This window comes from Arachis stenosperma, chromosome 2 (assembly GCF_014773155.1).
Source record: "Arachis stenosperma cultivar V10309 chromosome 2, arast.V10309.gnm1.PFL2, whole genome shotgun sequence".
Taxonomy (NCBI): domain Eukaryota; kingdom Viridiplantae; phylum Streptophyta; class Magnoliopsida; order Fabales; family Fabaceae; genus Arachis; species Arachis stenosperma.
Genome location: NC_080378.1, coordinates 100,579,837 through 100,590,534, shown reverse-complemented (window position 1 = coordinate 100,590,534; position 10,698 = coordinate 100,579,837). Strand labels below are relative to the sequence as shown.

The window sequence follows — 10,698 nt, the reverse complement described above, 5'->3', positions numbered from 1 at the left end:
CCCCAAGCAACTGAAGATCAAATAAGATAAAAAGAAGAGAATATGCAATGAACTCCAAAAACATCTATGAAGATCAGTATTAATTAGATGAGCGGGGCTTTTAGCTTTTTGTCTCTGAATAGTTTTGGCATCTCACTCTATCCCTTGTAATTCAGAATGATTGGCTTCTTTAGGAACTCAGAATCCAGATAGTGTTATTGATTCTCCTAGTTAAGTATGATGATTCTTGAACACAGCTACTTATTGAGTCTTGGCTGTGGCCCAAAGCACTTTGTCTTCCAGTATTACCACCGGATACACACATGCCACAGACACATAATTGGGTGAACCTTTTCAGATTGTGACTCAGCTTTGCTAAAGTCCCCAATTAGAGGTGTCCAGGGTTCTTAAGCACACTCTTATTTGCCTTGGATCACAACTTTATTTCTTTTCTTTTTCTTTCTTCTTCTTTTTTTTCGGTTTTTTTTTTCGCTTGCTTTCTTTCTTTTTTTTTTTGTATTCACTGCTTTTTCTTGCTTCAAGAATCATTTTTATGATTTTTCAGATCCTCAGTAACATGTCTCCTTTTTCATCATTCTTTCAAGAGCCAACATTCATGAACCACAAGTTCAAAAGACATATGCACTGTTCAAGCATACATTCAAAGAACAAAAGTGTTGCCACCACATCAAAATAATTAAACTATTATAAAATTCAGAATTCATGCAATTCTTTCCTTTTCAATTAAGCACATTTTTATTTAAGAAATGTGATGGATTCATAGGACATTCATAACTTTAAGGCATAGACACTAAGACACTAATGATCATAAGACACAAACATGGATAAACCATAAGCATAAAAATCGAAAAACAGAAGAATAAAGAACAAGGAAATCAAGGAACGGGTCCACCTTAGTGATGGCGGCTCTTTCTTGCTCTTGAAGATCCTATGGAGTGCTTGAGCTCCTCAATGTCTCTTCCTTGTCTTTGTTGCTCCTCCCTCATGATTCTTTGGTCTTCTCTAATTTCATGAAGGAGAATGGAGTGTTCTTGATGCTCCACCCTTAGTTGTCCCATGTTGGAACTCAATTCTCCTAGGGAGGTGTTTAGTTGCTCCCAATAGTTTTGTAGAGGAAAGTGCATCCCTTGAGGAATCTCAGGGATTTCTTGATGAGAGGGGTCTCTTGTGTACTCCATCCTTTTCTTGGTGATGGGCTTGTCCTCATCAATGGGGGTATCTCCCTCTATGTCAACTCCAACTGAATAACAGAGGTGACAGATGAGATGAGGAAAGGCTAACCTTGTCAAAGTGGAGGTCTTGTCCGCCACCTTATAGAGTTCTTGGGCTATAACCTCATGAACCTCTATTTCTTCTTCAATCATGATGCTATGGATCATGATGGCCCGGTCTATGGTAACTTCGGACCGGTTGCTAGTGGGAATGATTGAGCGTTGTATGAACTCTAACCATCCTCTAGCCACGGGCTTGAGGTCATGCCTTCTCAATTGAATCGGCTTTCCTCTTGAATCTTGCCTCCATTGTGCGCCCTCTTCACATATGGTTGTGAGGACTTGGTCCAACCTTTGATCAAAGTTGACCCTTCTAGTGTAAGGATGCTCATCTCCTTGCATCATAGGCAAGTTGAACGCCACCCTCACACTTTCCGGACTAAAATCCAAGTATTTCCCCCGAACCATAGTGAGATAATTCTTTGGATTCGGGTTCACACTTTGGTCATGGTTCTTGGTGATCCATGCATTGGCATAGAACTCTTGAACCATCAAGATTCCGACTTGTTGAATGGGGTTGGTAAGTACTTCCCAACTTCTTCTTCGGATCTCATGGCGGATCTCCGGATATTCACCCTTTTTGAGTGAAAAGGGGACCTCGGGGATCACCTTCTTCAAGGCCACAACTTCATAGAAGTGGTCTTGATGCACCCTTGAGAGGAATCTATCCATCTCCCATGACTCGGAGGTGGAAGCTTTTGCCTTCCCTTTCCTCTTTTTAGAGGTTTCTCCGGCCTTGGATGCCATAAATGGTTATGGAAAAACGAAAAAGCAACGCTTTTACCACACCAAACTTAAAATGTTTGCTCGTCCTCGAGCAAAAGAAGAAAGAAGAGAGTAGAAGAAGAAGAAATGAGGAAGAGGGGGAAGGTGGTGTGTTCGGCCAAGAAGGGAAAGAAGGGTATATAGGAGAGGGTAATGGTTCGGCCATGATGGGTGGGTTTGGGAGGGAAAGTGGTTTGAATTTGAAGGGTGAGGTTGGTGGGGATTTATGAAGGATGGATGTGAGTGGTGAAGAGAAAGATGGGATTTGATAGGTGAAAGGTTTTTGGGGAAGAGGTATTGAGGTGATTGGTGAATGGGGGAAGAAGAGAGAGAGTGATGGTGGGGTCCTGTGGGGTCCACAGATCCTGTGGTGTCAAGGAAAAGTCATCCCTGCACCAAATGTTGCTCAAAATCACGTTTTGAGCCATTTCTGGCGTTAAACGCCGGGCTGGTGCCCATTCCTGGCGTTTAACGCCAGGTTGTTGCCCTTTACTGGCGTTTAACGCCAGTCTGGTGCCCCTTTCTGGCGTTAAACGCCCAGAATGGTGCCAGACTGGGCGTTAAACGCCCAACAGCTAGCATTACTGGCGTTTGAACGCCAGCTTCTTCTCCTCCAGGGTGTGCTGTTTTTCTTCCTATTTTTCATTCTGTTTTTGCTTTTTTCATTGTTTTTGTGACTTCTTATGATCATCAACCTACAAAAAAGATAAAATAACAAAAGAAAATAGTTAACTATAAAACATTGGGTTGCCTCCCAACAAGCGCTTCTTTAATGTCATTAGCTTGACAGAGGACTCTCATGGAGCCTCAGAAATGCTCAGAACCGTGTTGGAACCTCCCAACACCAAACTTAGAGTTTGAATGTGGGGGTTCAACACCAAACTTAGAGTTTGGTTGTGGCCTCCCAACACCAAACTTAGAGTTTGACTGTGGGGGCTCTGCTTGGCTCTGTTTTGAGAGAAGCTCTTCATGCTTCCTCTCCATGATGATAGAGGGATGTCCTTGGGCCTTAAACACCAAGGATTCTTCATTCACTTGAATGATCAACTCTCCTCTATCAACATCAATCACAGCCTTTGCTGTGGCTAGGAAGGGTCTGCCAAGGATGATGGATTCATCCATGCACTTCCCAGTCTCTAGGACTATGAAGTCAGTAGGGATGTAATGGTTTTCAATTTTCACCAAAACATTCTCTACAAGTCCATGAGCTTGTTTTCTTGAATTGTCTGCCATCTCTAATGAGATTCTTGCAGCTTGCACCTCATAGATCCCTAATTTTTCCATTACAGAGAGGGGCATGAGGTTTACACTTGACCCTAAGTCACACAAGGCCTTCTTGAAGGTCATGGTGCCTATGGTACAAGGTATAGAAAACTTCCCAGGATCCTGCCTCTTTTGAGGCAGTTTCTGCCTAGACAAGTCATCCAGTTCTTTGGTGAGCAAGGGAGGTTCATCCTCCCAAGTCTCATTTCCAAATAACTTGTCATTTAGTTTCATGATTGCTTCAAGGTATTTAGCAACTTGCTCTTCAGTGACATACTCATCCTCTTCAGAGGAAGAATACTCATCAGAGCTCATGAATGGCAGAAGTAAGTCCAATGGAATCTCTATGGTCTCATTTTGAGCCTCAGATTCCCATTGGAACTCAGAGGAGATTGGTACACGCCCACTGAGGTCTTCCTCAGTGGCGTCCTCCTCCTCTCTTTCCTCTCCACATTCGGCCATGTCTATGGCTTTGCACTCTCCTTTTGGATTTTCTTCTGTATTACTTGGGAGAGTGCTAGGAGGGAGTTCAGTGACTTTCTTGCTCAGCTGACCCACTTGTCCTTCCAAATTTCTGATGGAGGACCTTGTTTCATTCATGAAACTTTGAGTGGTCTTTATTAGATCAGAGACCATTGTTGCTAAGTCAGAAGTATTCTGCTTAGAACTCTCTGTCTGTTGCTGAGAAGATGATGGAAAAGGCTTGTTATTGCCAAGCCGGTTTCTTCCACCATTATTATTGAAACCTTGTTGAGGTCTCTCTTGATTCTTCCATGAGAAATTGGGGTGATTTCTCCATGAAGAATTGTAGGTGTTTCCATAGGGTTCTCCTAGGTAATTCACCTCTTCCATTGAGGGGTTCTCAGGATCATAGGCTTCTTCCTCAGATGAAGCTTCCTTAGTACTGTTTGGTGCATTTTGCATTCCAGACAGACTTTGAGAAATCAAATTGACTTGTTGAGTCAATATCTTGTTCTGAGCCAATATGGCATTCAGAGTGTCAATCTCAAGAACTCCTTTCTTCTGACTAGTCCCATTGTTCACAGGATTTCTTTCAGAAGTATACATGAATTGGTTATTTGCAACCATTTCAATCAATTCTTGAGCTTCTGCAGGCGTCTTCTTCAGATGAAGAGATCCTCCAGCAGAGCTATCCAAAGACATCTTGGATAGTTCAGAGAGGCCATCATAGAAAATACCTATGATGCTCCATTCAGAAAGCATGTCAGAAGGACATTTTCTGATTAATTGTTTGTATCTTTCCCAAGCTTCATAGAGGGATTCTCCATCCTTCTGTCTGAAGGTTTGGACTTCCACTCTAAGCTTACTCCATCTTTGTGGTGGAAAGAACTTTGCCAAGAAGGCATTGACTAGCTTTTCCCAAGAGTCCAGGCTTTCTTTAGGTTGAGAATCCAACCATATTCTAGCTCTGTCTCTTACAGCAAAAGGGAATAGCATCAGTCTATAGACCTCAGGGTTAACCCCATTAGTCTTGACTGTGTCACAGATTTGCAAGAATTCAGCTAAAAACTGATGAGGATCTTCCTTTGGAAGTCCATGAAACTTGCAATTTTGTTGCATTAGAGAAACTAATTGAGGCTTAAGCTCAAAGTTGTTTGCTCCAATGGCAGGGATAGAGATGCTTCTCCCATAAAAATCAGGAGTAGGTGCAGTGAAGTCACCCAGCACCTTCCTTGCATTGTTGGCATTGTTGTTGTTTTCGGCTGCCATGTGTTCTTCTTCCTTGAGGAATTCGGTCAGGTCCTCTAAAGAGAGTTGTGCTTTAGCTTCTCTTAGCTTTCTCTTCAAGGTCCTTTCAGGTTCAGGGTCAGCTTCAACAAGAATGCCTTTGTCTCTGCTCCTGCTCATATGAAAGAGAAGAGAAAAGAAAATGTGGAATCCTCTATGTCACAGTATAGAGATTCCTTTAAATGTCAGAGGAAAAGAGAAATAGAAAGAAGAAGGAGAAGAAGAATTCGAACTTTATTAGTTAGAGTTCGAATTGTGCATTAAGAAGGAGTAGTACTCCATAAATGGAAGGATGTGGGAAGGAGGGAAGAGAATTTTCGAAAATTCAATTAAAAGATTTTGAAAACATTTTGAAAATTTGATTGATAATTTTCGAAAATTCAAAGTGAAAAAGAAATCAAGTGATTTTTGAAAAAGATTTTGAAATAAGAAGTCAAAAAGAATTGATTGAAACTAATTTGAAAAAGATGTGGTTAAAAAGATTTGATTGAAAAGTTATGGTTTTAAAAAGATGTGATTGAGAAGATATGATTTGAAAACAATTTTAAAAGATATGATTTGAAAACAATTTGAAAAGATATGATTTTGAAAATTAGTGACTTGCCTAACAAGAAAAGATATGATTCAAACATAAAACCTTCCTCAACAGAAAAGGCAAAAAATGTTCAATCAAATCATTAATTGTTAGTAAGTATCTTTGAAAAAGGAAAGAAATTGATGTTGAAAACATTTGATTGAAAAGATATGATTTGAAAAAGATTTGGTTTTGAAAAACTTTGAAAACTTGAAAAAAATTGATTTTGAAAACAAAATCTTCCCCCTAGCACCATCCTGGCGTTAAACGCCCAGAATGGTATACATTCTGGCGTTTAACGCCCAAAATGCTACCTTTTTGGGCGTTAAACGCCCAACCAGGTACCCTGGCTGGCGTTTAAACGCCAGTCTGCCTTCTTCACTGGGCATTTTTGAATGCTCAGCTTTTTCTGTATAATTCCTCTGCAGTATGTTCTGAATCTTCAATTCTTTGTATTATTGACTTGAAAAGACACAAATTAAAAATATTTTTGGATTTTTAATAATCAAAATGCAACAAGAATCAAATAACAATGCATGCAAGACACCAAACTTAGCAGTTTGCGTACTACTGACACTATATGAGACACATAAATACTCAAGCCAAAAGAATTCAAAGATCAGAGTAAGAAATCATCAAGAATTACTTGAAGATCCTTTAAGACACATGAATGAATGCATGTAATTGACACCAAACTTAAGATGAGACACTAGACTTAAGCAAGAAACATCAAATATTTTTGGTTTTTATGATTTTGTAAAATTTTTTTGTGTTTTTCGAAAATTAAGTGGAAAAAGGTATCAAAATTCTTAATGAGAATTCCAGGAATCAGTGCAATGCTAGTCTAAGACTCCGGTCCAGGAATTAGACATGGCTTCACAGCCAGCCAAGCTTTCAAAGAAAGCTTCGGTCCAAAACACTAGACATGACCAAAGGTCAGCCAAGCCTTAGCAGATCACTGCTCCAAGAGCAAAATTGATGAGAATCAACAAGCTCTTGTGGTGATAAGTTGAAACCTTGGTCCAATCAGATTAGACATGGCTTCTCAGCCAGCCAGATTTCAACAAATCATCATGAAACTCTAGAATTCATCTTCAAGAATTTCGAAAAAAATAAATACCTAATCTAAGCAACAAGATGAACCGTCAGTTGTCCAAACTAGAACAATCCCAGGCATTGTTACCAAAAGCTTGCTCAAAACTTGAACAATCCCCGGCAACGGCGCCAAAAACTTGGTGCGCGAAATTGTGAACAATACTTTTTCACAACTCTCATAATCCCCGGTAATGGCTCCAAAAACGTGGTAGCTCAATACCATGGCATTACACAACTTCGCACAACTAACCAGCAAGTGCACTGGGTCGTCCAAGTAATACCTTACGTGAGTAAGGGTCGATCCCACGGAGATTGTTAGCATTGAAGCAAGCTATGGTCATCTTGTAAATCTTAGTCAGGCAAACTCAAATGTATATGATGATGAACGAAAATAACATAAAGATAAAGATAGTGATACTTATGTATATCAGTGGTGTAAGAGCTTCAGACAAGTGTATGAAGATGCCTTCCCTTCCGTCTCTCTGCTTTCCTACTGCCTTCATCCAATCCTTCTTACTCCTTTCCATGGCAAGCTCGTGTAGGGTTTCACTGTTGTCAGCAGCTACCTCCCATCCGCGCAGTGAAAGCTAATGCACGCACTCTGTCACAGTACTGCCAATCACCGGTTTGGTTCCCTCCCCTACCGGAATAGAATCACTCTTTTGCGTCTGTCACTAACGCCCAGTAGGTTACAGGTTTGAAGCACGTCACAGTCATTCAGTCATTGAATCCTACTCAGAATACCACAGACAAGGTTAGACCTTCCGGATTCTCTTGAATGCCGCCATCAGTTCTTGCCTATACCACGAAGACTCTGATCTCACAGAATGGCTGGCTCGTTTGTCAGGCGAGCACTCGGTTGTCAGGCGATCAACCATGCATCGTGCAATCAGGAATCCAAGAGATATTCACTAAGCCTCAAATGCTTGTAGAACAAGAATGGTTGTCAGTCACCTTGTTCATGGGTGAGAATGGTGATGGGCGTCAATCATCACCTTCATCATGTTGAAGAACAGGTGATATCTTGGACAAAGAACAAGCGGAATTGAATAGAAGAACAATAGTAATTGCATTAATACTCGAGGTACAGCAGAGCTCCACACCTTAATCTATGGTGTGTAGAAACTCCACCGTTGAAAATACATAAGAACAAGGTCTAGGCATGGCCGAATGGCCAGCCTCCCAAAGAGGGTTCAATCATAAAAACATGATCAAAAGCTCTCCAAATACAATAGTAAAAGGTCCTACTTATAGAAAACTAGTACATAGATGAGTAAATGACATAAAAATCCACTTCCGGGCCTACTTGGTGTGTGCTTGGGCTGAGCAATGAAGGAATTTCGTGTAGAGACTCTCCTTGGAGTTAAACGCCAGCTTTAGTGCCAGTTTGGGCGTTTAACTCCCAAAAAGGTGCCAGTTCCGGCGTTTAACGCTGGAATTTCTTGAGGTGACTTTGAACGCCGGTTTGGGCCATCAAATCTTGGGCAAAGTATGGACTATTATATATTGCTGGAAAGCCCAGGATGTCTACTTTCCAACGCCGTTGAGAGCGCACCAATTGGGCTTCTGTAGCTCCAGAAAATCCACTTCGAGTGCAGGGAGGTCAGAATCCAACAGCATCTGCAGTCCTTTTGAGTCTCTGGATCAGATTTTTGCTCAGGTCCCTCAATTTCAGCCAGAAAATACCTGAAATCACAGAAAAACACACAAACTCATAGTAAAGTCCGGAAAAGTGAATTTTAATTAAAAACTAATAAAAATATAATAAAAACTAACTAGATCATACCAAAAACATACTAAAAACAATGCCAAAAAGCATACAAATTATCCGCTCATCAGCCATATACTAGTTTGAAGGGAGTTTCTCCTGTAGCAGATCGGATTGTGGTATTGTAGCTCCACAAGATTTCTGGAATGAGGTCGGCCCACTCGCCTTTGGCTTCGCCGAGCTTTTTCTTTAAACCCTGCAAGATAATTCTGTTAGCGAACTCAACCTGTCCGTGCTCAACCGAGCTGAAATGATGTTTAATGTCAAAATTTGTTAGAAAAGAGGCGAGTTTATGATCTGTAAACTGTCTTCCATTATCGAAGATTATTTCTCTTGGTATGCCATACCTACATATGATATTTTTCCATAGGAAAGATCTCACTTTGTCTGCTGTTATGTGCGCTAGTGGTTGTGCTTCTATCCACTTAGAGAAATAGTCTATTGATACTAAGAAGAATTTCACCTAGCCTGGAGCTTTCGGAAAAGGTCCAAGGATATCTAGTCCCCACCTGTCGAAAGGCCAACTTACCTCTATAATGTGGAGCTTTTCAGCTGGAATTTCTGAGACCGTGGCATGCTTTTGGCAATTATTACATGCTTTGACTTTTGGAATGCAGTCTCGTTTGATTGTTGGCCAGTAATACCCTGTCCGTAATATTTTGGCGGCCAGTGCTCGGCCTCCAATGTGGTTCCCGCAGACTCCCTCATGTGTTTCTACCATGACTTCTTCGGCCTCGTCCTTGCTGATGCATTTGAGGAGTGGTTGTGAGTATCTGTGTCTGTACAGGGTGTTTTCTATCACTGTGTAGAAGCTTGCTCTTCTTCGGAAGAGTGGTAAGTTTGATTCTTCCTTTGGTACGGTTCCTATATTGATGTATTCGAGGAAAGGTGTTCTCCAATTCTGTGCCTGCATGATACTTAATATTGTGTTTAGCTCAAAACTCGGTTTATCAAGTGTCAATTGTGATAGTGCTGGTATGTTTGTTGTTTGCCTGGTAGTGGCTAATTTGGATAATACATCAGCTCTAGTGTTTTGTTCTCGGTTTACATGAATAATGTTAAATTCGCTGAACTTTGAAATAAGATCCTTCGTTATGAGCCAATACTTCTTTAACAAAGGATCTTTTACCTGGTAGTCGCCTTTGATTTGGTGTACTACTAGTAAAGAGTCACAATAAACCGTTATCCGAGGTATTTTGAGTTGTTGGGCGAGCTTTAGTCCTGCCAGCAGAGCCTCATATTCTGCCTGGTTATTGCTTGTGGTAAAGTGAAACTGTAGTGATTGCTCGGCTGTTACTTTATCTCCTTCCTTTAGTAGTACACCTGCTCTGCTTCCTTCTCTGTTTGATGCCCCATCCACGTGTATGCTTCAACTCGTCTCTGCGGGTTGTGTCTCAGTAGTCATTTCTGAGATGAAGTCGACTAGTATTTGTAATTTCAGAGTCTTCCTTGATTGTTACTGAATGTCAAACTCAGAGAGCTCGATGGACCATTTGGTTATTCGTCCAGCTAATTCGGGTTTGGTTAATATCTGCCTCAGAGGTTGGTCAATACGTACTATTATTGTGTGGCTCTGAAAATAGTGCCTTAGTCTCCTTGCCATGGTGACTAGTGCTAGCGCCAGCTGTTCTATTTTCGGGTATCTTGTCTCCGTTGGCTGTAATACCCTACTAATGAAGTATACTGGGCTTTGCCTTTTCCCTGTTTCAATCACTAGAACCGAGCTTATAGTATGGTAAGATACTGACAAATATAAATACAATGGTTTACCTGTTTCTGGTCTCTGCAGTATTGGAGGTGATGTTAAGAGCTGTTTGAGCTCCATAAAAGAATTTTCACATTCCTTGGTCCATGCAAATTTCTTATTCTTAGAGATTGTTTGGAAAAAATTATATGATCGGTTTGCCACTGCAGGTAAGAAACGCGACAGGGCAGCTACTCTTCCTGCAAGTTGTTGAACTTCTTTTATTGTCTTTGGGCTTACCATGTTCAGTATTGCATCGCACATTTTTGGGTTTGCTTCGATTTCTCATGAGGTCAGCATGAAGCCGAGGAATTTTCCTCCTTGAACTCCGAAAGCGCACTTGTCTGGGTTAAGCCTCATGTTGTATGCTCGGACTTGATTGAAAACTTCCAATAAGTCGTCGCAATGTGAACCTCGTTCAGGTGTCTTTATTACCATATCGTCTACGTAAATTTCTATATTTCGACCT

The 10,698-nt window shown here is 41.0% G+C and overlaps 1 protein-coding gene and 1 non-coding gene across 2 annotated transcripts; one reads left to right on the top strand and one right to left on the bottom strand.

The window, feature by feature from the left end:
• The first annotated feature begins 4,517 nt into the window (after positions 1-4,517).
• On the top strand, positions 4,518-4,625 carry LOC130964775 (small nucleolar RNA R71). The gene has a single exon (XR_009080849.1). It is a non-coding gene; the product is annotated as a small nucleolar RNA R71 (small nucleolar RNA).
• A 3,927-nt stretch (positions 4,626-8,552) lies between these two features.
• On the bottom strand, positions 8,553-10,472 carry LOC130963287 (uncharacterized). Its single transcript, XM_057889419.1, has 4 exons — positions 10,256-10,472; positions 9,946-10,186; positions 8,995-9,825; positions 8,553-8,832 (listed from the first exon to the last, which is right to left on the bottom strand). The coding sequence occupies exons 1-4, from the start codon at positions 10,470-10,472 to the stop codon at positions 8,553-8,555; spliced, it is 1,569 nt and encodes a 522-aa protein (XP_057745402.1).
• Positions 10,473-10,698: the final 226 nt, after the last annotated feature.

Coding starts and splice junctions, on each gene's coding strand:
- LOC130963287 (XM_057889419.1), bottom strand. CDS start 10,472: ATGGTAAGCCCAAAGACAATAAAAGAAGTTCAACAACTTGCAGGAAGA. Junction 9,826..9,945: donor CTCTCTGAGTTTGACATTCA/GTAACAATCAAG, acceptor GGCATCAAACAG/AGAAGGAAGCAGAGCAGGTG. Junction 8,833..8,994: donor GTAAGTTGGCCTTTCGACAG/GTGGGGACTAGA, acceptor TATCATATGTAG/GTATGGCATACCAAGAGAAA.